The sequence below is a fragment of the Podarcis liolepis genome (assembly GCF_965112155.1).
Source record: "Podarcis liolepis genome assembly, chromosome: 11".
Lineage (NCBI taxonomy): Eukaryota > Metazoa > Chordata > Lepidosauria > Squamata > Lacertidae > Podarcis > Podarcis liolepis.
In genome coordinates, this window is record NC_139565.1 from 13,055,060 (window position 1) to 13,081,878 (window position 26,819).

The following is a 26,819-nucleotide window of genomic DNA, read 5'->3' on the forward strand; positions in this document are numbered from 1 at the left end:
TCTTAAGTTCTGTCCTCCACATCAATTTGCAATTTTTATGACAAAAACCCTCTTGCAAATTTACCAGCAGTTAACTGTAAATTTCTCCTAAGATACATGTTTGTATGCAACTTTGCCTAATTTACATATTTTAACGGAGCAATTCCCTGTAATGGCATGCATGTTTGTATTTTATTTTCAGGACTATGTGCACACTTTACTCTGGTATATGCATTTTTGTAAATATTACTTGGTAGAAAAACTGTATTGTAAAATTTGGAGAAGTGAATTCTGAAGGATGGCTTAAGTTTCTGTTCTCCTATGATTTTGGAAAAACTGATTTGCCTTCGAAGGTGAACTGAATTGACCCCCCCCCCCCAAATTCCCAAAGAGCTTCATGCTCGTGAGGATTTGAAATCTCTCCAGACATTCTAACCCTTTGGGCTGATTGTAGATATATTAATAAAATGATTAAGAAAAACAATAACCTTCTCGGTAGTGGCACCCGCCCTGTGGAACGCCCACTCAGCAGATGTCAAAGAGAAAAATAACTACCAAACTTTTAGAAGATATCTGAAGGCAGCCCTGTTTAGGGAAGCTTTTAATGTTTAATAGGTTATTGTATTTTAGTGTTTTGTTGGAAGCCGCACAGAGTGGCTGGGGAAACCCAGCCAGATGGGCGGGGTATGTTTGTTTGTTTGTTTTTACAATCCCAGAATGGGGGGGGGAGAGAGAGAAGGAGGGAAGGAGGGAAGAGTCACTGCTGATTATCCTCGCCCTTGTGAACCAGCCTAAAGTTCAGCATCCTGTTCCCAAGGAAGACCCAACACTCCCGAGAGTCTTCAAACAAGACATGAAGAACAGCCTTCTCTTACTGTATCCGCCCACTTCGCTTCTCAATTCCCCGCAGCTCACATTCAGGGACACATTGACTGCCACTGAACCTGGAGGTTCTACTTCTCATCCGCGCAAGCCCCGTAGCCTCTGTTTTCTGCCCGGCTGGCGGGCTATGAAGGGTTAAAGGCCGCGGCGGAGAAATCCCGCCTCCTGCGTTTAAGGATTGGATGCTACAGGCCTGGGCGGGGGGAGAACAACAGCGAAAAACCACCCGGCCGAGCCTTCATTGGCCGCCGCGGCTGCCACTCGCAGCTCCCTCCCGGAGCTCCTTTGCGAAGAGGCCGCCCCACCGGAGCTTTGAACTGCTGCGCGCGGAGGCAGCAGCAGCGGAGGCGGTGAGTCTCGCTGCGCCGAGCAGGAGAGAGTGAAAAAGGCCCCGAGCGCGCGTGCAAAATATGCGTCCGAACAGAGAGCGGGCCTGAAACTGCGCGTGTTTACTCGCGTGTAAAAGGGCTGGCGTGGAAGGACCCTCTTTTTTGTGAGGGGGGGGGGACGGGACACAAGCGGGGCTGCGACGGGGCTTCTCCCCTCCCCCCCACTCCCCTCCCCCCTCACAGGTGTGCAAAGCGCCTCCCGCTCCCCTTGGCGTGGCTGCCCCATTTTGAAGTGAGGCCGGCGAGTACGGTTCCCCGGTAGGCAGTGAGGGGATGATTTCTTGGGGGGGGGCGATTAAAAAAATAAAATTGCAAGTGCGAAGTTAAGGGGGGGGCGCGCGCGGGAAGAAGCCAACGGCCCCTCTCACAAGGCTCCTCTGGGCCAGGCGCCCTCATTGGCCTCGTCAGCGGCCCTGCTGGCCCAAATTCCCGCGCTTTTCTCCTCAGGGGAGCCGCGCGCCGCCTCTTCCTCGGTCGCCTCCCTCAGTCGGCGGCTCTGGCGGCCCCGGAGGAAGGCGAAGGAAACCCCCGCCTTGGCCGGGGCCGGCAAAGCCCCATTGCAGCCGCTGGGGCTTACTCCCGAGTAGCCACGTTAATAGCCCTGAGGGAGAGAGGGAGGAAAGCGGGTGTGGGGTGAATGTGGCCGCGGCTACGTATGGGCGAGCTTTGAAGGGCAAGCGAGCATAAGCGGCAACCCTGCCCAAAAAGGGGGGGGAAAAGAGAGGCTTATTCGGCTGCTGGCAGAGAATAAGCAGCCAGGGCCACGGCCTGCAATTGGCGAAGCCCAATACCTCGGGTTAAGTACCGTATTTTTCGCTCTATAACACGCACCCGACCATAACATGCACGTAGTTTTTAGAGGAGGAAAATCCATAGGCATGCCACCCGTAGGCATTCCCTCCATAACATGCACAGACATTTCCCATTACTTTCTAGGAGGAAAAAAGTGAGTGTTATGGTGCAAAAAATACAGTACTTACCGTAATTCGTTCCGCAGGTCTGTTCTTAACCTGAAACTGTTTTTAACCTGAAGCACCACTTTAGCTAATGGGGCCTCCCGCTGTCGCTGCACCGCCGGAGCACAATTTCTGTTCTCATCCTGAAGCAAACTTCTTAACCTGGAGCATTATTTCTGGGTTAGCGGAGTCTGTAACCTGAAGCGTATGTAACCCGAGGTACCACTGTAGTGATGCCAACTTTGATTCCCCCCCACCCCACACACTTGGTTAAATAAAAATCTGGTCTGGTTCACTGAGCAGCATTGGATATTGGATGGCTCGTTCTGGTCATAGAATCAGTTGGAAAGGGATCCCCAAGGGTCATCTAGTCCAACCTTCTGCAATGCCGGAATCTCAAATTAGTTCATACGTGACAGACGGCCACCCACCTTCTGCATAAAAACCTCCCAAGGAAGGAGAACCCGTCACCACTTTTATTTCCCACAGTAACATAGGAGCCAACTCCTAGGGGCCGAAATAAGATTCTTAAGGGGTGGCCGTGGCCCCCAAGGTTAATGGGCATTGCCATTCAAATGGTGTGTGTGCGCTGAGTCATGCGATCAGTTGGGCAGGGCAGGGCTTACCCCCCCCCCCATATTTTATTCAAGTTGGCAACCCTGCTTGGAGGTATTGTGGGGAAATGTAAATGCTTCTTTCCATTGCTGCCTGGGTAGCTTGCCAGGGTGTACTACTGACAGAAAGTAAAGTACTGATTCAGGAGGATTTCACCCTGGGGTTTCCTCAGCCAGCAGTATGGAGCGCTCTGTTCTTCCTGCAGTAACCTGCATTTCTCTGCACTGTGTAGGGGAGCAGTACAGGGGTGCCCCGCAAGACGAATGCCTCACAAGACGAAAAACTCGCTAGACAAAAGGGTTTTTTGGTTTTGCGTTGCTTCGCTAGACGAATTTCCCTATGGGTTTGCTTCGCAAGACGAAAACGTCTTGCGCTTTTTTTAAAAAGCCACTTGAAGAGGCGCAGTTGCGACGGACCGTGCTTCGCAAGATGAAAAACATCGCAAGACGAAAAGACTCACGGAACGAATTCTTTTCGTCTTGCGAGGCACCACTGTATTCCCTCTGCCAGATTCTTTACTGGTTGTGTATGGGATGGAGGAACCAGTCCACCCTTCCTCTGCCAGCCTGCTCACTTGCTTGCATGGAAATATTGGTTGTCTCTTGCTACTAGGCCAGCAACCTTTTTCAGCCGTGGGCCGGTCTACTGTCCCTGAGACCATGTGGTGGGCCGGACTATATTTTTTTTGGGGGGGGGGAGGGAAATGAACGAATTCTTATGCCCCACAAATAACCCAGAGATGCATTTTAAATAAAAGCACACATTCTGCTCGTAAAAACACCAGGCAGGCCCCACAAACAACCCAGAGCTGCATTTTAAATAAAAGGGCATATTCTACTCATGTAAAAGCATGCTGATTCCCGGACCGTCCATGAGCCAGATATAGAAGGTGATTGGGCCGGATGCGGCCCATGGGCCTTAGGTTGTCTACCCCTGTACTAGACTAATATATGACATACAAGACTGCTATAGGCCTAGTTGGACTTAGGGCTCCTGTACCCTTGTTAGGTGTATAGAAGAGAGAATTTCATGACTGTGTAGGTTGTCATGAAAGGTTTTCATATACTGTACAGTATATACTTAAATGCTGGCTCTTTAAGAGCTTGGAGGTGTTGCTTCAAGGCAAGTAGTGTGTGTCATACTCATTTCCTGCTCTCCAAGGAGCTTATATTCTTTGCAGTCTTTGTGTACACGTCTGTCCTCTTGCAGACATCTGTCCCACCGGTCTTGGAATTGTTTAAAATGGTGAATGATAGCACGCAACATATAGTCAGCATGAGCATCATTCCATCTAAAGCTGATTCTGTTGATCTGGTGCCTGTCAGCTGGGCAGGGTAACAGGGCCACCCACAGTTAAGAGGAGGTACCTGCATACTTGGGAGTCCCCCAGTATGTTGGAAAGTAGTAAGTTAGTAAATTAAAAGAAAAACAGCCACCGAAAATGGACTGACACATCATGCTCAGTGGCTTTAAAAGTCAAATGTTGAGAGAAAATGGGGATGTGAGGGAATTACTTGAGCCCCTAAAAAGTTCATTGTACCTTGGTGCTGGAGGAAAGGCTGGGGGAATTCATGCTGCAAAGTTAAAGAACTTATCTCCATGCACTATATGGTGAGGTTTCAGGAGGAGAAAGGGTGCTGGTTCCCACACTAAAAAGCTCCCCTCTGCCTGCTATATAACACATTCAGGTTCAGAATCAGAACTGAGCACAATGGGGGAAGGTTTTTTGGGGGAGTAGGTAGCGAAGATAGCTTTCCTTGCCACACTGTTACCAGTTTTAGCCTTTGCTAACAAGGCTCCTGTTCGAGGCTGGTTGTTAGGGGCTATTGGGGAATGCCCTGCAACATTAATATGACAGGAAAGGAGAGCTGAAATATTGTAAAATGTAATGAATGCCGTAAGTTAATAAACTGCATCCCAAGTTCAGCACTTTACATTTTTCTCATTTGCAAACAGGAGGATGTGGTTCTGTTGTCAGCCTTTTGAGCAGTGATATGGGGGGGCTGCTCTTTTACTTTTAATAACCTGACACAGTTATTTAGTAAGTGAAACTCCTGTGGATCGGCCTGCAAAGGAAGCAAAAAGACTAGATATATCAACAATTGCTTTAATTTTGAAGACTATTTTTATTTGTAATGTATAACTTTTGGTATATTTTGCTGATCTACAGGTGCAAAGTAAGATGCCTCAATAAACAAAATGAGCGTGTTTGGTGATTTTGATTCACAGATTTAAGTTTGATGTCAAGAATCGCTTCAGCAGAGGTAACCTTTATGGTTTAATTCAGTCTATTATTTTTGTTTTAGCTAAAGATTAGTTTTCAGAAAGCAGAAACTCCATTTCTTTATTTTTATGATTAAAGAATGATAGACTTGTTCCCTGAATGTTGTGTGGTCATTATTTTTCCCCATTTTGATCTTTTGCAGTGTTTTGGGGTTTTAGTATTTTCAAATGTTCTGCTGGTGACAGTGATCCCTTCCATAGTACAGCAATTATTTAAGAGAAGTTTGGGAAGTTATTATCTTGCCAGCAACAGTAACATACTTTGTGAAGGGGTTTCTTAAATTTTTCTCTCCCCCCACACCAATTTTGTTGGCAATATACAGTACAGGCTGATGATTGATCTGCCACTGCCATCTTTTGGATGGAAACAGATTTGCTAAATAAATACTGCAGTTTTTGCCCTCTTGTGGACTGGCATTTATTTTATTTTTATTTTTTTAAAACCCAAACATTGTAGTCCTTAAGACACTTTTTAATAAAGGAGATTATTTTAGACAAAATTGTTTCTCTATTATCAATTATTTTCCTTCATTATTTTTCTGCACAGAAAATATACTTTTGAAATATGGATTTGATGTACACTGTATAAATGGTTTAGTTATAGTTTTATCCTGAATTAATTAAATCATCTTTAAATGGTCTTTTATCTCATAATTATTTTTCTATCTCCAGATCATGGAGGTTTTAGAGAATTTATTTAGGAAAATTATTGTAACTGTAGAAATAGTTTTACTGACATGCTTAATTCATTTTGTAATTATCAGGTCTTAAATCACTCATTTTAAAGAATATTTTCATGTAAGTGCAACTGAAGTTAGTGAAGAGAGTTAAGTTTATGTTGCTGCTTCCAACTGAAATTAAGGAGTTTTGAAACATTTGGCTAGAATGTACTTAGTCTGGAGTAGGTGTGTAGATACATCTTATTTTTTTAAAAAAATCTGCCTGCAGCAGGAATTAGGGATGGGCGATATATCAGTATAATGACCTAAACTTGTTTGAAGTTCATATTGTGATATTGGTTTCATAATTTTTGACCTGGAAATATATCATGAATCATGGTGTTTGTCATGCAGGGAAAAACAGAAAAGCCAGCCAATGCCTCTACATAGCTCCATCCTTATTTTAGACATTGTGATATGTCAGTATCTTGCAGTGTTTAGCTGGTGATATATCAAGATGTTGAAAACCAGATATCACCCAGCCCTAGCAGGAATCCTACTGAAGTGAGGGAAAAGAAAACAATATTGGGTTTAAAACAGCCTAATATTTTGTTAGCTACAACGTCAATGAATTTGGTTGCCTAAGGACAGGAGCACACATGGTGTTGAGAGCCTGCCTGTTTGACAGAAGAACCTCAACCTATAGTTGGGGAACCTGGGAAAAGTGGAATGGCATAAAATGTCACTCAAGTGTTACAGGAGGAAGACAGCTCTTTTAGTCTAACTCCACTGCCAAACAATTGAACGCTGTTTCACCAGTGCAGCTGCATTGATGCGTTGGGGAAGTGTGAATGAATATCCTTCAGCCAAATGTCATTGTCCATGTTTGAGGGGTGAACATTGCCTGGCCAATGGAAATCAGGAAGCTTGTGAGAACTGTCCAAATGCTGAATCATCCCATTGCCATCCCATTTGTGAAGAAGTGCAATGGCCTGTTTGCTTTTCTCCACTCCTTTGAGGCAATGTGCCCCCCAACCTACCATTCCATTTTCTCTAACATCTCACACCAGATTATGCAGATGCCAGGAAACTGCCATAGGCACTAGTCCAAATTGTGAAACACTGCCAAAGGAGAGGTTATGGCTTAAACCTGGGAGCTTTGTCCAGATTTTAGCATGTGCAGATCCACAAGACCATGGCAGAACTAGTTGCAACAAAATAATAGAGACAGGTCACCAACTTAATAGGCTGATGATCACCAGATTTTCATTGCTCTAGATTTTGCTTATATTCCCATGCCACAAAGGATATGGCCACAATCCAAAATAAATAGGTGCTGAGCTTGCCTGCTGAGGCTCAGAAATACAATCCCCAAGTGCAAAACTGCAGTAACTGTTGAATGAGAAATGGGTGAGGATCCATTGAAGGGAGAGAGAGAGAGAGAAGTTCTGGCAGCTGACAATGGGCATTGGCTGGAAATAGGAAAGGCCAGCAAATAAATGTTTTTGTTAATATAATAGTTCACTAGCTGCCTAATACCATCCATCTGTACACAATCTACATCAAATTGAAAACACAGAAATGTTAACACTACACTGCATCTGGTTGAGTTTTGACCTAATATGTTGAGTGAGCTCATTATGGGTTGATGCATATGCACCCAAAGGTTAATGCCCTCAGGCATCCCTCAGAAGACATAACTAAGGTGCTAAAAGGATGAGAAATAAGACCACTGTCTTTACTGCTGGAACTGCCTGTGAAACTCATGGCACTCAAATAAGCAAGCCCGGAACACAAAAGTTAGCAGCCTCAGAAGGTGGTGAACTCTTCTTCATTGGAGTTTTTTAAACAAAAGTTGGATGGCCATCTATCAGGGATTCTTTAGCTGTGATTCCTGCATTGTAGGGGGTTGTGATCCCCTCCAACTCCATAATTCTTTGATTCTATGTGCAGTCTGTCCTATTGGACTTGACAGTGCACCAGCCTTGTTCCTGTGTGCCCAGTACCAGGTGCATTTGCAAAGAAAGCCTTTGGCTTAACTCTAAAAGGAGATAACATCCAAAGAGATAGTAATTGTCTTAGGAGTGAGACTGTGCTCACTAAAGGGAGACCAAATGTAGCAGTAGAAATGACTCAGAGACCGACCATTTCCCCACAGTGTGCCACAGGATTACAAAAAGGCATTAAGAACTGAAATGCTGCAGTATAGGAGCACGGAATACTTGTACAGTGGTACCTCGCAAGACGAATGCCGCGCAAGATGAAAAACACGCAAGACGAAAGAGTTTTCCGTTTTTTGAGTTGTTCCGCAAGACGAATTTCCCTATGGGCTTGCTTTGCAAGACGAAACGTCTTGCGAGTTCTTGCGAGTTTGTTTCCTTTTCTTAAAGCCCCTAAGCTGCTAAGCCGTTAATAGCCGCTAAGCCGTTAATAGCAGCTAAGCCGCTAAGCCGCTAATAGCAGTGCTCCACAAGACGAAAAAACCACAAGACGAAGAGACTCGCGGAACGGATTAATTTCGTCTTGCGAGGCACCACTGTACTATCTGTACAAGTGCCTGTTGAATCAGGCCAGTGGTGCATCTAGTCCAGCATCTTGTTCTCACAGCTGCCAACCAGGGGCACTGAGTTTTATTCTTAAGGTTGAGTTTTAAGAAAGGTTTAAGAACCCTTTCAAAAAGAGATCTAGACTGCAGCTTGTACCAGGTTCTGAAGAGCAGAACCTTTCTTGCTGACAGCAAGATTGGTATAGTGGATATATCCAGTGTTCATATTTTGTATGTGGCAGGGACTCTCTGAGCGTGGAAAACAAAATTACGGTACTTGTCTAGGTCTTACTCAAAGGTTGATGTGCAATGACTGGTTAATTATAACTCTAAGGTCAGGATCCACCAGTAAAGACGAAACAAAAGTTGTATGATCATGCAGGTATTTGGCAGAGAGTACATCTTGCTTCAGGGACTCAGGTGGCGCTGTGAGTTAAACCACAGAGCCTAGGACTTGCTGATCAGAAGGTCGGCAGTTCGAATCCCCGCGACGGGGTGAGCTCCATTGCTCGGTCCCTGCTCCTGCCAACCTAGCAGTTCGAAAGCATGTCAAAGTGCAAGTAGATAAATAGGTACTGCTCTGGCAGGAAAGTAAACGGCATTTCCGTGCGCTGCTCTGGTTTGCCAGAAGCGGCTGAGTCATGCTGGCTACATGACCCAGAAGCTGTACGCCGGCTCCCACGGCCAATAAAGTGAGATGAGCTCCGCAACCCCAGAGTCGGCCATGACTGGACCTAATGGTCAGGGGTCCCTTTACCTTTACTTTACATCTTGCTTCAGTTCCCTGACTGGCTATATATTCACATACAGACTTGAGTAGGCTGCTATTTCTTAGACTCAGTTCTTCCGTGGGGCAGCTATTTAATGACTTCAAACAAATATTGAAGGTGCTATGTGTAAATGCCATTGGATTGAGGAAATGTGTACATCCAGGGAGACCTTGGACCCTTCTTTTAAGGAGTACCCAGCAATATATACTAACACCCTTTTTATTTTGGGTTGTTCCTGTACTCAAAGGAGGAACACCGTCTTGCAGGTGCATAGTTATCTATCTTAGCACTTCTGGCTTGAATGCTTTTTATTTTCTGGCTATTTTCAGACACTACAATGTAGACTTTACATAGTATTTAGTTGCTTAGTGTTAGGTTTTGGCAGCATTGATCTTGGCAGATACCTAGAGGCGTCAGTTGCCTCTGATCCTAGTATAGCTCCTGCACTGAGAGGGAAGACTTCAAATGTTGTACTTCATTCTTGGCACTTTTTTCTTTCAGTTACATAGTACTTTCCATCTATAGATTTCAGTGGACCTCACTACTATTAACAACTTGACATTTATTATTCGATAAAATTTGCATTTTAATTAAAACAGTATATTTATAATAAACAATTTTTTTGTTTTACTATATTGTTTTACTTTATTTTGTCTCAAATGCATTTATTGTGTTGTAGACTAGAGATGCATGTGTTGCAACCTTAGAAAATTTGGCTTTCCCATTTTCACTGCTTTTCAGATTCTTTATTCACATTTTTCAATGTACAAAAACACATGAAGCTAATTCATGTTCTTGGTATTAAAGGAAGTTTAGTCTACATGTTAATATATAGTTTCGATTTTATGTTATTTCCTATGCATCATAAAGTGCTTTAAAATAAACCGGAATGTGATAAAGGAGACCCCATCAAAGGAATGGTTTCTTTTGCTTTTAATTTTGAGGATTATTTTTTTCTTACTACTGTCACTCTGAAGATGCTTACTTTGTGGACTCTTTTCTGTAAAGTTTGAAAAACTTCATTTGCTGATTTAATTTAGTGTGCTCCTCTGTATCCTCTCTCTTACTGACTCAAGGCCTTCACAATATCTGAGGTTACAGATAGTCTCTGTATCCTATGCAACCCATGATTGTAGCTTTGGGGTGTACTGTAGGGAACTGCCTTTAAAACTTGACAAAAGTTACTGACTATAATGTTACAATTCAGACACTAATCCAGATAGCTTACTTGATGGAATAAAGTTAATCCGTTCCATCTTAGAAATGCTGCTTACAGCCTCTGAAGGATGTAACAAATACCCCATGCCTAAACTCCACAGGGTTCCCCACTTCCTAAAAGTATAGAACAACAAGCACTTGACTGGGTGGTTCTGAGGCAGGAGCAAGGCTTTATTTTGTTCTCTCCCCGAAAGCAGCTGGAGTAAGTGGAGGAGAATTATAATTGTCTAGAACTCCTCAGTCAGTAGTAATTTTGTAGCAGCATGAAATGTAATAGGAAGACAGACTCAACGGTCACAGTTAATATGGGGGAGGAGAGGAGTCTACCCTTGCAGTAGTGTAGGCATTAATTGGAGGAACTTAATTGTAACTGAAAATAAACCAGAGGGAATAGTATTTCATTGTCAATGGCATAGGTTACGTGACCTTTCCCATCTATAATATATGCTAACAAACTCGGTTAAAGTCTAATGTGTCAGGCAACCTGATCCTATGGTGCCTTTTTCAGCTGCTGCTGGGGCAGCACAAGCAGGATTCTATTGTTTTCATGCTCGGCATCTGTGTGGTACATCAAGTCAGTCTTCACAGTCTTGCTTTCGGTTGGAAGACTGAAAAGGCCTTTTCCAAGAGAATATTCTAGCTCTGTTTGCACTTTCAAAACATGTTCACTGAATACAGGGGAAGTGGGATTCTGTGCTTGCCATCTCGGCTCCCAAGCTCCATAAGCAGACGGTATGAGTTAGGCCCCATATACATTTAACAGTACAGGAGTGGACTCAATACAGATTGAGGTTGAATCCTGACAAGACAGAAGTACTGTTTTCGGAGGACAGGAGGTGGGCAGGTGTGGAGGACTCCCTGGTCCTGAATAGGGTAACTGTGCCCCTGAAGGACCAGGTGCGCAGCCTGGGAGTCATTTTGAACTCACAGCTGTCCATGGAGGCACAGGTCAATTCTGTGTCCAGGGCAGCTGTTTACCAGCTCCATCTGGTATGCTGGCTGAGACCCTATCTGTCTCACGAGAGTGGTGCATGATCTAGTTATCTCTCGCTTGGACTACTGCAATACGCTCTATGTGCGGCTACCTTTGAAGGTGACTCAGAAACTACAATTAATCCAGAATGCGGCAGCTACACTGGTGACTGGGAGCTGCCGCTGAGACCACATAACACCAGTTTTGAAAGACCTACATTGGCTCCCAGTACATTTCCAAGCACAATTCAAAGTGTTGGTGCTGACCTTTAAAGCCCTAAACGGCCTTGGTCCAGTATACCTGAAGGAGCGTCTCCACCCCCATCATTCTGCCCGGACACTGAGGTCCAGCGCCGAGGGCCTTCTGGCGGTTACCTCGCTGTGAGAAGCCAAGTTACAGGGAACCAGGCAGAGGGCCTTCTCGGTAGTGGCACCCCGCCCTGTGGAATGCTCTCCCACCAGATGTCAAAGAGAAAAACAACTACCAGACTTTTAGGAGACATCTGAAGGCAGCCCTGTTTAGGGTAGCTTTTAATGTTTAACAGACTATTGTATTTTAATATTTTGTTGGACGGGGTAAAATACATTATTATTATTATTATTATACACACAATTGGGATCTCCTGTCTTTTGATTTGTGCTCTGCAAATAACATGGATACTGTTCTGGAGTATTTTATCACTCTTAAGTTATTAAAGGCATTTTGCTATTTCTAATCTTATAGAAATGATTAAGCAAAGATCAATCTTCATTCCTCTCTCTCCCTCCTTCCCTCTCCCTCCCTGCTTTCTTCCAGTTGTGATGTTTTGTTTTTTCATAGTTTCAAGAGGAGGCAGAAAACTACTTCCCATTCCCTATTCCCAATCACCCTTCTCAATTGTTTTTTTGCCAGAATTCACTCAATGGACCTATTTTGTAAAAGAGTTGAATGGGGAATCAGCTTAGGGTTGTGGATTTGGAGTAGGGAAATGGTGGTGTTTCCCCAACTGTTTCTCTGTTCAAAATCACTTGCAAAGCTTTTTTGTTTAATCAAAATACAGTTTTCTTTCACACAAGCTTGCATGTAATGTGTAGCTTGCCAGACTAAATTAGAATGCTGACTCTCTGAAAATTTTTTTGGGGGGGACACCTTAAGTGTTGGGATTTCTGAAACTAGTCTTTAAATTAAAAGACTTTGTAGTTCAGATGGTCTCTTTCATTTGAGTGCCATCAAGGTTGAGTGGAGTTTGTTTTAAGCAGTGTGCTGCTTAAACAGCCTGTAGGCATAGTGTTGAGTTCCTTCCTTGATTTCACTTAGTTTTGGTAATGCAGAAATTCTTTGCTTCCCTCTAGGGAAGTGGCAGACTTCTTTGAGAGGTATACATGGAATGAGTGAAATCATTGCTTTTCTTGGCCTCTTGGGAAGTATATAGGTATATTAGAAAGTTATAATGAAGAAATGGAAAAAGGGATTTCCTCATTGGTTTCCATGTTCATTTACTACTAAGATGTCATATACAGTAAAGTGCATTTTAAGTCTCTTTTTGCCAACTATCCAGAAGCTGTTTGTGAATATGGCCTTATTTTCAAAAGTAAATCATAGTTCCCTTGGGTCTTTTGCTTTTTGCTTTTTTAATTTATTATTGTAAGACCCTAGACTCTCTGGTGCTAACAGAACTGGTATTGATAGTAAATATAATTTACTGTTTGGATATCTGCTAAAGTTGCCTTAAACCTTAGCACATAGCAAATTCAAGTGGAGCACTTAGCATGAGAATTCCTGTGGTAAATAGCTTTGTAAAGCACCATGTGCAGTGATAGAAATGCTCTGTCTTTCCCTCTCTAAAGCACACACATACGCCTTCTTTATGAAAAAGACAATGAGTGGCATTCAACTAAGTTTACTCAGAGTAGACATATTGAAATTAATTCACCCAACTTAGTCATATTAATTTCAGTGGGCCTTCTCAGAGTAAAACTCAGTTCACTACTATCCCATGTTAATTTTTAACATGTTAATTTTTTTAGATTTCACCTGTAGCAAAGGAGGGTATCTGACAGCTCCCTTGTTGAGAATATATAAAGGAAAAGTTTTTACAGGTGATGGATAGTTTAAGCTCTCTGAGGTAATAGAAAATACATTTTTGAGAACATTACTGTGCATCCTCTGTGGTGCTTAGTTGAATACCAAAGTTTGGATTCCCAGCCCTAAAGTTCAGGTGCATAAAACTGACAGTGTCAAATGACAGACTCCTTAAAAATGCCTAGTGGAGCAGCTGCAAATTAGTAGCAGAGCTAAACAATGCAAATCTCTAATGGCTAATTAACATATTTCCCTGGACCAGTTGCAGATTACTGAGACTGTTGAGAGACAGGTAAAAGATCACATTTGGAGAATATGTTTACTAAAACATGGAGGTCATAATGCTCAACCGATTTTCACTATAGTGTTCCTTTTTATATAAAGCATCGACATCCTCTTTATATGGCTGAAATGTTAGCTTAAGATGTTCTTCATGTTATTCATTCAGATTTTCTGGATAATTGAAAAGCCAACTGTGTTTTGGCTTATTAGCCTTCTTCACTGGCCTTGGCTTTTTTCAGCATCCTTTATGCTGAGTTCAGATTATCCAAAAACACACACATTCTTTTGGGGAAAATATGTGTAATGAAAAACCAAATCAGCCAATTTTTCCCCGAATTGTTAAACTAAAAGCTATCTTCTGCGCACCAAATTATATCCCAGTATCACCCTTGCTTGTGTCAAGATCAAAAGTAATTATATCCAGATTGCAAGAATTTGCAATCATCTGTTAAAAAAACAACATCTAATCTTATCTCAGTTTATAAAGTATATATTTGCTAATGTAAAATTGTAGGACTTAGTGGTTATTAGTTGTTTCTGTGAACTCATGTAAAATTATATGCTATTAAAGTACCAAAATAATTCCATTGTACACCTGACCTTACAGTGTTAATCAAGTTTCTTGCTCTATTCCATAGATTCATAGAATTTCCATGTATTCTGTAAAGACTCTCAGTGACAGCAATAATCAATATTCCATTCACATATATCTTAATACAGTGTAATAGCCATAATGGCAAGAAGTGCGGCATAACTCCTTGGAAGATTATATCTTTGAATTTTAAAATAACAGATATCCATTCTTTATCCTCATTAAGTCCATAGAGCCAGCCACCTGACCTTCCTTTTTCAATGTGCATATAATTGTTTCCCTGACCACAAGAAAGATTAAGCTCAGGATAGGAGAACACAAAAGTTGTATTAGGACCCAGAGGCTTCATGCACCATTGGTTAAACATTTTATAGAACACAGTGTTAAGTCTCTAACATTTTGTTACATTAAGAAGGTAAGAATTTGAAGGTCTGGTCTTAACTAATTCACTTCAGTTAGAGGAACTGCTTGAGCCACATCTAAAGGATGCTTTTACTTGTGAAGAGTTTATGGTCTACATATTACACCTGTGCACTAGTTGTGCTTCTGATTGATGCAGTTTTGATATTTTTCATGGTGCATTTTGTTCTTTGCAAGGAATCATAGAATCAGGGCTGTTTTTCTAGAAAAAGAGGTGCTTCTCTTATGCCACCACCCTTCGTCGCACCAATTGCCACCTGCAGCCTCCATCGCACAAAGCACCATGTTTTATAGGATAAATAAGTATGCTTTTTGTTCTTCACTGCTGCAATGGCCCTTCAGCAACTGAATGCTCATTATCTTTTTCCTCCAATAATTGACTAATAAAGAATAGGAACTATAGTTTGACTTAATCCAGATCCATAAAAAGCTTTAATAGTAATTGCAATGAAAACAACATGGCCTTTGGGTATACTTCCTTTGATATATATAATGCAGACATTGTTTGAACACTAGCCACCAAGTTGAATTGTTGCTTTCCCCACTTTGAGAAGTATCCAAATTCATAAAAGTGTATGGAAAAATACTGTTTTCTGTTATTGTTGTTTCTCTACCTCTAAAAAAACCTCAGCCAACATCAAGATTGGCAACTACATATAGGTTGCTAAGTAAGGTGTTGCTTTCTATTTCTTTTTCTGGCAGCAACAAATTTCTGAATATAAATATTCCCTTCTCCTGTTGATTCACCAGGGCTGTCTACAAATCATGCCTCCCACCTAGTGAAACTGGTACAATGTGACAGACAGCTGAGCTAGACCAGAATCTGGTGGTGTGGTACTTTGAAACTCCAGCAGGGTTCTGGAGCCTTTCTGATTGACTATAAAGACAGCTAGCCAGAGGGGGGTGGAAACAGCACTTTTTCTGTTTCTAAGAGAGTGTTCAGATAGGGAGATAGTTTGAGGAGAAGAGATAGAGAGTGAGAGCGAGCTGGAGAGTTGGTTCTGATCTGTGTGTAACATCCACTCTGAGTCTCTGAGCTTAGAAAGAAAGACAGTGTTTAGTGTCTTGTTGTATTTGTAATAAATCTTTCTTATTTGTTCAACTTCTGCCTGAGTCTCCATGTATCAGAGTTTAACCTCACACAAAAAGATAACCTGTGGTGACTATAGGGTTTATGGAGGGGGATTCTCCTCATAGGATGTGGAGCCCAGCCCTAGTTCTCTTGTCCCTTTGATCTTGTCCCTACCCCTAATAGCCAAAGCTAGAGAGCATAAAGTTTATGCACCCCACTTCCCTGAGTGGCAAGAAGATGAGGAGTAGAGCTACAGGGTTTAATTTCCCCTTGGATGAGACAGCATTGGGGGCTTATTGCACCTTTTGTAATAATGTTAACAAATATCCAAAATGAGGGGGTGAGCAGGTAGGAGTCTAGGGAGGTAGTGTTTTCCGCACCTGGGTCATGACACACAGGTAACAGCAGCAGTAATCTGTAAAGAAGTATTGGTTTGCCCCAAAGCATGCTCTTCAGTCACTGCTTCTTCTAAGCCAGAGGATGGCAACCATGAGGGTCGCTTAACTGGCCCATGAGCCGCCCCCGACCGAGCTGCGCGCTGCATACATGCCCTAGCTAGTAGTAGCAGTAGTAATACAGTAGTCTACACCTTAACGGGTGTAGACTACTGTACTACTACACCTTATACAACTGGCAGAGTATTCGTCGGCCCTGTATCCTTTGTAAATACAATAAATTTCCACCATGTGGCATAGTTTTCGTGGTTTTTCTGCAATACAGATTTTAGTTCCAATGGCATGAACAACCTTTGTCACTTTCTGGCTCACATCTTAGAAGTTTTTTTGGCTTAGCGTTAGCTATGATCTTGATCTTACGTGTTGGAGAAACCTGGCTGTCATGAACCAGATGGCAGCTTGTGGGTTCCTTACATCATGGGTGTAGCCAAGGGGGCAGCTGACCCCCCCTAGATCAAGTAAAACAATAGAAATACTTAACTAACTCACCAATCACATCAGTTCTGCCCCTCCCACAAAGTCCTTGCCCCCCCATACAAAGTCCTGCCCCACAACAAAAATCCTGACTATGCCCATGTCTTACATCACCATCATATAAACAAATAAATCTGCCCTAGGGGGGCATGGAAAGTGAATTTATTATTATTAATTTATTTATTGAGTTTATATACCATCTTATACCTGGAGGTCTCAGGGTGGTTCACAGAATAAAATCAAAATATAAAGCCACAAAATACATAATGAAAATAAAAACAACCCAATAACACCCTGCTCTGCCCAAAAACCCACATTTTGAGAGGGAATAGGATGTCAATCAAATCAACCAAAGGCCTGGTTAAAAAGGAATGTTTTTGCCTGGCACCTAAAGGTGTATAATGAAGGTGCCAGGTGAACTTCTCTAGGAAGAGCATTCCACAGAAGGGGAGCCACAGCAGAGAAGGCCTTTTCTCATATTACCACCCTCCGGGCCTCTTGAGGAGGAGGTAGACGAAGAAGGGCCTCACTCAGAAGATGATCTCAGGGTCCGGGTACGTTTATATGGAAAGAAGCGGTCCTTGAGGTGTTGCAATTCTGAGCCGTTAAAGGCTTTATAGGTCAAAATCAGCACTTTGAATAGGTTATTGCAATTTCTAGGAAGAAAAAGGATAACCTGCCTTCTCTCCATGTGAAACATTAATTTGTGGTTGAATTCTGATGTGGTCATAGAACATTCAAATATGTATCTTACATGGAAAGTTGTGATTTATGATATTTTAAAAGACTTCTGATTTGTGAATTCTGGGAATTAGCAGTATTGCTCTTGTTCCAAACATGTGGTTTCTGGGTGAAGTATTGCAGCCCAAGGGTGTCTTAAGTTTAAAAAATAGAATTCGGACTGTGCATTTGTTTCCCAAAGGTTACTGTTTGTACATGCCTGTGTGTCTGTGTGTCTGTTTCCTTAACTATTCATACCAGAATGCTGTTTCACTGCAGGTTTAGCAAAGTATTGATTAGAAAATAGTAAAAATGCAGGAACATGATAACAGTTTTTTTCAATATATTGTAATGATTATTTTTCTTCCACTTCTGCGCAGAAATGTAGAAATGTTCCATTTTAGGAGCCAATAGATTCACATGCATCATGCAAACTGCAGACATTTTTAATCATGTATCTCACCATGTGTTAAATGCTAGCAAAGTGTTACTGTTGGTTTTTTTTTTTTATCACAGAAGACCTTTCTCATACATCTTTTTAACTATCAAGGTGAGGGGATGGCCAAAGATACTAGAGTCACTAAATTCGGCTTCGACTTTTGGCTGCACAAGACTATTGAATGGGGTCAGACAAGCACTTCAGAATCTCAGCAAGATGTCTGCCTTCACTTGCCTGAATTACAGGAATTTCTACTACAGATTTATGGAGCTTTGAAACATATGGTAAGTGAATTAACTGGAAGAATGAACTGTTTTGAAGACTGTTACAGAAACGTTCTGCACCCCACATTTTGACAAGACAGAAAGCTAACAGTAGCACAGAGCCTTGTAGCATTGACCTAATGTATTGCTGGATCACAGAAGCAAATTGGTGAAACAGCCACAGGTAATGCAAACAGGAATGTGTTTCCTGTGTTCCTGATTTATTGTGAAAGGAGCTTTTTCTTTTTGATTGGTTATGTTCTCACATGAGATTTCCTACTCAACACAGTAACCTTTTTAAAAATACTTTAAAATAAACAAGTATTTGATTCTGGTTTTCAGGTCATAAATTGGATTATTTAAAGACTCTTAACATGCAATTCTATAACTTATCTCTTAAATCTTAAGGAGTCTGCTGACACAGTAACCCTACTGATGTGGCATTCAAAGAAATTTCAGACCACCATCGTTGGATCACAAATATTTCTTATTTCTAGTTGTGCCTGTGCAAAATTAGTATTGCCCTGGAATTCCTTACCATTTTTTAGAAAACAATTTATTAGTCATTGGGGCATTTTGCTATATCTGTATGCATGAAAATGTATTTTACTGCTACAGCATTTAGCCTACATTACTAGTATAAAAGGTGAGAAAAATGTTTATAGATAATAATTGTCAAATATCTGATGGACTATAGAAAAATAAGCTATAGACCAGTGATGAATTACATTATGTGTTTGTGAAACTGATTCCCACCCCCTGAAATGCCTAATTATAATGAATGTCTTGTGAAGCTTGGCCACAGAGTCATCTTATGTATTTGCCCAATATTCATTTATTTGTTTGTTGAATTTATATTCTACCTTTCTATAAAATCTTGTTCAAGCCTAGCTCCAATTATGGGATGAATCTGAAACATTTTTTGCAGCAGCTTGTGACAATTTTCTTTTCTGCTACTTATATATTATCTTAGGTTAGTACCATTTTAAAAGCCTCTGTTTATTAGACAGTAAAACTACAAAAATGGAAAAAATGGACTGATTTCGTAAGAATGTTTATAAACTACACCATGCATTACTTTTATAGCAAAGCTGCTTTCCATTTGGTTAAACGTTGTTTAGGTTTTGTAGCTTTAGTGTCTGTTAACTTTCAGGTTATAACTGACTTAAGTATGATGTCATGTAGAATATAGCAAACAGTAACAGAAACTTCATGACTTCTTTGTACTGTAGTTTCTACTCAATCCTTCGTATAATCCATAGTATGATGTAAGAGGCATGACATTTTGAATAATTTGTTATTTTTATTTATTTGACTTAATCCATCCCATCTTGAAAGCTAGGGAAAATAGCAATATATCAAAACCATGTGTTAATTTTTAATTTCTTTTTCTTCATGTAACAACTATTAAAACTGCACGCTTTATAAGCATCATCCTAGCCATGAAAGGGACATCGGTATTCAGACCAGGAATGTAAAAATCAGGCAGCAAAGTTTCTTAAAGAAAAAGTTTTTTATTTGGATTTTGTCCGACAAAAAGCAAATGTGGGTGCATTTTAGGAAAATGAGAAAATGCCCACCCCTCCTTGGGGGTAGCTAACTCATATACCTTCTTGCAAAGCATAGTTCAGCCCCTTGGCATCCCTTTAGCCAATGATTGACAATTTCCTATGGTCATTGATGCATATTCATTAAAGCTCAACCAATGAATAAATTGGTGTGTCCTTTTCGGTTCCAAGTTGCCTATTCCACTAGGTGGCGCTACTGGCTTATAATCTACTTAACCTATTTATTTGTTCCAGGAAATACCCCTGACCACATGCTTCCTAGAAATGTGCCGAAGTGAGTCGTGTGGTTTAGCAACTTCACACCTAAGAGTTCTATCTGGACCCTGGCGGTCAGCAAACATCCTGCTACTTGCCTTTGTCAGGGGTCGTTTCTCAGAAATGGCTTAACCTCAACTGGCAAACTTCCTGCAGGGGCAAGCTAGCTGCACCCACAAGCTTGCATGCTTGCTGCCTCTACAAAATATCCTAACCACACTTGCTCTTTGCAAACAGTTGCAAACAGGAGAGAGGCTTTGCTCTCAGAAAATGAGAGCTTTTAGCTTCTTAGATGGCTCTATAATATGGCTTCAGAGGTTCTTAGCCTGGCTCTCCATTGGTCATCCTGACCTTCACCCCTTCATTCCCCCCTTTCCATCACGAAAATGCTGACCGGTCACGGTTCACCATTTTCGCTTGATGGACCTATAGGTACAATATCACAGAGAGCCAGGAAAATGTACACTCCTGTGGATACACTGGCCTTCCTCTATGACCCTGTCAAGTCTTCAAATATGGTGCTGGGGAACCACGTAGGTGGTGTTCAGAATCTTGACCTCACACGCATACCCAGCACTCAGACCTGTTCAGGCTCTTGGCCACAGCCGTGGTCATGTTCAGGAAGGTGTTCTCCCTCCACCCGGGGGCCATTTGAGAGGTGAGAACCATCAGGAGGCAGGGTATGATCCACATCCTGATTCGAGGGATGTTCGGTGGCCCAGAACAAAGAACTGTACCACCAACACAGAAATACCACAGGCCAAAGGGATGGGGGCCCACGAAGGCCAGGTCATGTGGGCCTCTAACTCCTGGCCCTACTGAGGCGTGAACAGCGTCTACACACAAAACATTCCCACTCTACACAGGGAAAAGTGGCCGCCTGGCACTGATACACTGTTAGGCCTCGGGAGCTATAGGGATGACAATAGACTCTGTAAAGTTCAAAGGCTGGTCCTACTGGGTGGAGGTCACCTACGTGGTCTCTGACCAGGGCCTATGGAGGCTGAAGCCTGGGGTGGCAACCCTTATACAGCCACAAGAATACCCTACCACATTCAAGGGTATTATGTGTGGAGTTACCAGGCCCAGTAGTTCAGGCAGTATTCTGGGATTTTTGGGAGGCTCGAGCCACCACGACAACCACAGGTGGGGCTGCAGGATTTACCGGCACTTGTTCAGCAATTTCAATGCGCACCTGGTTCAGGCTCCCTCCCCTGCAATATTTGCATTAAGATAGGCTCCGTCCCATGCAACACCTGGATTAAGATTAGGACCTGGTCTACCAGATGGGGTTGGTACAGTGCTCTACCCCCTGAGTGACAGTTGGTTACCCCCCCACAACAGCAAGAGCGGTCCAGAACTCGATAGATTTCGACCGTCTCTGCAACTTCCCGTAGGAGCAGTACCCATGTGCGCTGGACAGTGGTGTGGAAGAGAAGCCACAGTGGGGTAGTGGGATGTTTCAATACGGCAACCTCATCAAAGCCCTGTTCCCAATAACCAATGAGCACGCCGTTTCTTACCACTGGCAAGACGAACCAGTCGTAGCAGAGGTCCGCAGGCCAAGAGGGTCGGTATGGCTCGGTGGGGTCAGGACAATAGGACATAGAGCAAATCAATACAGAACATAATAGAGAAAAGGGGAAAGTCCTTGTGAAAGTCCTTGTGATGATCAGTCGCAGGATCTCGTTGCCCGTGGCCCAACGCGTTTCCGGTAGCGTCGGACACAAGGTGATGATCAGACGCGTGTGATGCACCCAGGGAATCACGTCGGCTACGCTCACCGCAGTTGGGATGGAGAGGAGGACGGTATACGGGCCTCGCCACTTAGGGATGAGGGGGTTGCGCTTCCACGCTGTCACCCGGCTGGAACTGGTGGACCGGCTCAGGGAGACTGCACGGTGTAGGCTTGAGGTAGTACCTGGAAAGGGAAGCAAACGCACACGGGGACAGGAATTGCACTTGTTCCTGAGTGATGTGATCTCCCACCCGCCCCAAACTGGCAGGGATGTCTCGGACGAAAGGGGTTGGTCTGCCATACAAAAGTTCAAAGGGTGATAGTCTTAGTCTCTTGGTTGGAGCGCTCCGAATCCGAAACAAGGCAATGGGCAGGACATCTATCCAGTGTAGTCCCGTCTCCTGGGTCAACTTGGCCAAGTGGGTCTTCAAGGTGCGATTCATACACTCAGGTTTTCCCAAACTCTGGGGTCTGTAGGCTGTGTGTAGCCTTCAGTTTATCTGCAGCGCCTTGCACACTTCTTGCACAACTTTATCAATGAAGGCAGGGCCATTGTCACTGCCAATACTTCTGGGGAGGCCAAATCGGGGTATGAGTTCATGTAACAGTTTCTTGGACACTTCACGGGCCTTCTCTGTCCTAGTGGGGTACGCCTCTGTCCAGCCCGTCAGCGTGAAGACAAACACAAGCAGGTATTTGATACCCCTAGCTGGAGGCAATTCAGTGAAGTCCACAATCAGGCTTTCCATAGGGGTAAAGCCCACGTGTTGTACACCCGGTGGGGGAAGGTGGCCTTGTCTGGGGTTGCTCTTGGCGCACAGGGCACACTTTTGGGAGATAGCAGCAATTAGTTGGGATAGGTTGGGGATGTAGAGTATTCTCCCAAGGTGTGCTTTAGCAGCTGGGCTTCCTATGTGAGTAGACTCGTGGTAGTTCTTTACAATCACGCTGGCTAGATGCTAGACAACACGGTTGTCTGGTAGATGGAACCATCCCTCCTGGAGTGTTGCTCCTTCCTGGCGTGCCCACTGTTGTTCCTCCGGTGTGTAGCGTGGTTCCACATCGTCTGGAGTGAGTTGTGGGATGAGGGCTGCGTTGAGTGCTGGTGGAGGTTTCAAAACTGCTTCACGAGCTGCGTTGTCTGCCTTCCGGTTGCTCCTAGTGACCATGTCCCGGCCTCTCCCATGGCCTTTGCAGTGCATCACGGCAATCTCTTCGGGACCCATACTGCTTCCAGTAACGTCTCAACTTCTGGACATTAGCCTTGCATCCAGCTGCCAATTGCAGGGCAATGCCTTTTGCTGTTGGACTTTGCCTCAAAACACAAACAACTCTTGGAGACTTTGGCTTTCTTAGAACTCTTGGAACGGCTTGCCTGGCTTGCACCCCCACTTCTGGGTGCTCTGCTGCCTGAGGAACAACTTGTAACTGCCTTCCTCTTCAGCCCACAGTCCATCACACAGATTTATTGAAGCGTAGAAACAGCTTCCCAAAACAGCCTCAGCCCCCTCTGGGCTTGGTACTTTTTCTGGGCATCCTCTAGCCCCCTCTGGGCTTTCTGGGCGTCCTACAGCCCCTTCTGGGCTTCCAGCCCCCTCTGGTCTGGCTGCCACTGTGGCCTGACATGCTGTCTTCAGTGGCTGCCACGCTACCCAGGGCTTCCTCCCTTGGAGTATTGCCAACAGCCAAGAATCAAGGCTGGCCCTTAAAATGGCTAGGACCCTTTGGTCTCTCTAGAACATCAGGCACGTCTGCTTCACAAGCTTCCACTGCGCCTGCAGACTTCTCAATGGATTGGGCAAAGCCTGTTTCAGCCTGTATACCCCTTATATTCCATAAGGGTGAGAACCGAATGGGGCACATTCACATGCATCTCCTGGCCAAATGTGAACTTGCCTGTTTCTTCCACTAGTGTGGCGGTGGCAGCGACAGGCCACAGACAGGGTGGCCAGCCTTTCACTGTGGAATCTAATTGCTTGATAGTCTCAAAGGCTTCTTGTTGGGCCGGTCCCCACTCAAAGGGGTCTCTTTCCCTTCCTCTGGTACTCTCATTTAGAGGTTTTGCTAAAATACTGAAGCCTTGGATCAGGATTCTGCAAAAGCCTACTGCTCCACAACTTTAAGCTTGTCTTTTTGGGATATCACAATCTCTGCCTTTTTTTTTTTGCAGTGACCTTTTGACAATTTCTAGATGGTCAGTATGTTCAGCAAGTTGTCTGGATAAATTAGTTAAATCTTCATCCCTTTTGTGTGAATCTTTCACTGATTTCAGCTCATTCACAAAACTTTGTTCTTTGTTTTTCTTTTAATTTTAGTAACTTGTTCAATTTCTCCTTTGCAGAGATATGTTCATCGACCTGGGATTTAAGATGGTCTGTTCCTCCTTACATTCTATTTCTGTTTCTTGCAATTTTTAGTTGATATACTTATTTGTTCTTTAAGCAATTTAATTTGTGAGTCACACTCCATGAGTTTGTTGTTGTAAGTAACATCACAAGTCTTAATTGCAGAATGAAGATCTTTAACTGTTTGGCTAGTCTCTTTGATTTGCCTAACAAATTCTTCATTCTCTTTTGTTTTACTAGCGTTTTCATTTTTTTTTTCTCCCTCAGCCAGTTCTGATTTTATTGCATTTAACTGCTCAGAAAGTTCTGAAAGCTTTCTGCCTCCACTGTTCACACCTTTGGTTTGTAGATTTTTCAGTAACTGGACTTCCCTTTCAGCCTTAGACAACACTATTTCCCTGTCTTGCATTTCATCCTCTTTGCACTTGATCTGACATTTCAGAATATTAATCTGCTCAGAATACACATTTGTATTTGAAATAATAGCAGAAATTTCTTTGTCTTTCTCAGCTAAAACCTCTCTGAGGTTGTCAAATTCTCTTCCATGCCTCTGGAGGTCTTGAATTAGTTGAGACCTCTCTTCTAAATGACTTGTGTTTAATCTATTAAGTCCTTCATTTGTCTGTTCAAGATCCTGTTACATTAATTCTATAGCAGCATCCTGTTTCATGCTCTTTTCTTTTATTTTCCTCTGTTAATGCAGTAATAACTGTTTACTGTTCTGTACACTCTTCTCCATAAACACTGTACTTCTTCTGGACGTCTTCCCTCTCCAAAACCTGACACGAGGGAGCTGTCCCTGTCCTCCCAAGGGGACCACCACGGCCTCTGGAACATATGGGGCTGGGGCCAGGACTTCTGCCTCGGGTCCCTGATAAATGGACTTCTTGAGACATCTTCCTGCCTGCCCTCCTCTAATTTCAGCCCTAAGGGCCATGACTTTGCAATGTTCAGTCCTGCATTTCTTCAACCAGGGGGGGGGGTTTGTCATCTACCACCTTCAGCCAGTTGTCTATATAGGGAATCTGGTCAGGATGTCCCCCCTGGTTTATGCCATAGTCTCCGCTGAATCCTTTCTTGAAGTTGTTTAACATACATTGAAGGGGGATTACTGGACCTTTCAAGCCTTTCAAGCCTCCCCCCTCCCATTTTCAGTATGGCCCTGTACAGCGTCCCCACACCAAACACTCACACATTCATTTCGCAAGGAATACTTATTACTACGACCCCAGGGGAATGCCCCGGGGTAACACACATACATGCACAAAATGCCTCTCTCGCCAGACGTTGTACCATACACTAACCACCCTGTGCCCCCCCCTTTTTCTCCTTCCTAATACCAAAGCGTGGGTGGTTGTTAGGACTCAACCCTTCTCCTTAATGCCACTATCCACGCTGGAGATGTGATCAGTATCTCCCTTCTCCTTAATTAAAAGGAGGATTTCCTATCCCCTCAGGGCTTGTTGCCATGTACTCACCCCAGCCGGCTGTTCTCTGCCCTGTCCTCCCAACCTCGGCTCTTCAAATCCGTTGTCCTCTGTCCCAGGATACAGCAAGAGGGTCAAGTTGCCTTCTGTCCCCCTCCGAAGAAAAGGTTCGGTGTGCACTTGGAAGCCAGGAGGTCTGTTGGCCCTCCCCTGTCTCTGCCCAGAGGGCAAGGGAGCTGCCTCCTGGTCTCTGAGGACACTTAAAGTCCTTCTGATCCGAGTCACTTTGGCACCAGAAATGAAAGGGACATCGGTATTCAGACCAGGAATGTAAAAATCAGGCAGCAAAGTTTCTTAAAGAAAAAGTTTTTTATTTGGATTTTGTCCGACAAAAAGCAAATGTGGGTGCATTTTAGGAAAATGAGAAAATGCCCACCCCTCCTTGGGGGTAGCTAACTCATATACCTTCTTGCAAAGCATAGTTCAGCCCCTTGGCATCCCTTTAGCCAATGATTGACAATTTCCTATGGTCATTGATGCATATTCATTAAAGCTCAACCAATGAATAAATTGGTGTGTCCTTTTCGGTTCCAAGTTGCCTATTCCACTAGGTGGCGCTACTGGCTTATAATCTACTTAACCTATTTATTTGTTCCAGGAAATACCCCTGACCACATGCTTCCTAGAAATGTGCCGAAGTGAGTCGTGTGGTTTAGCAACTTCACACCTAAGAGTTCTATCTGGACCCTGGCGGTCAGCAAACATCCTGCTACTTGCCTTTGTCAGGGGTCGTTTCTCAGAAATGGCTTAACCTCAACTGGCAAACTTCCTGCAGGGGCAAGCTAGCTGCACCCACAAGCTTGCATGCTTGCTGCCTCTACAAAATATCCTAACCACACTTGCTCTTTGCAAACAGTTGCAAACAGGAGAGAGGCTTTGCTCTCAGAAAATGAGAGCTTTTAGCTTCTTAGATGGCTCTATAATATGGCTTCAGAGGTTCTTAGCCTGGCTCTCCATTGGTCATCCTGACCTTCACCCCTTCAGCCACACACAGAAAGTGGGCTAAATAGAAAGGTCTTGCAATATTTATGAAAGAAGTTTGATCTATGATGAGGAATTATTGCCAGTTTTGGAAAGGAAGCCACCATGCCCACCTCTTTTTGCCCTCAGGCAGGCCAGGTGCAACTCTCCAGCCCTGTATTGCAGCCTTCAATGTGTTCTTGCACTTTCAGGCATACAGGAAGCTTTATTGCAGGAAGCTGGTGGACTATGTTGTATGTTGATACACTCAGAGGGTACTCTTGGTCAACTACAGATTATGTTTGAGTGTCATGAACATGTGATTATCTCACGTTACATGTGGATTTCATGCTTTCTAACCTTGAGTTGTATGAGGTTTTCGTGTCCTAAAACAGGGATAGGGATTCTGTGGCCCTTCA

The 26,819-nt window shown here is 43.4% G+C and overlaps 1 protein-coding gene across 6 annotated transcripts in view; it reads left to right on the plus strand.

Annotated features, from left to right (window-relative positions):
• Positions 1-1,055: 1,055 nt before the first annotated feature.
• Positions 1,056-26,819, plus strand: part of FANCC (FA complementation group C) — a 73,842-nt gene continuing 48,078 nt past the window's right edge. For 5 of the 6 annotated variants that reach the window (XR_014516934.1, XR_014516935.1, XR_014516936.1 and 2 more), the window contains exons 1-2: positions 5,008-5,085; positions 17,862-18,068. Coding sequence is in view for 2 of the 6 variants with exons in the window: in XM_083464918.1 (XP_083321044.1) it covers positions 5,062-5,085; positions 17,862-18,068 (231 nt within the window). In the remaining 4 variants the exon portion in view is untranslated. Of the gene's footprint in view, positions 1,212-4,991; positions 5,086-17,861; positions 18,069-26,819 lie in introns of those variants that run through there. The other variant, XM_083464919.1, reaches the window with a different exon arrangement.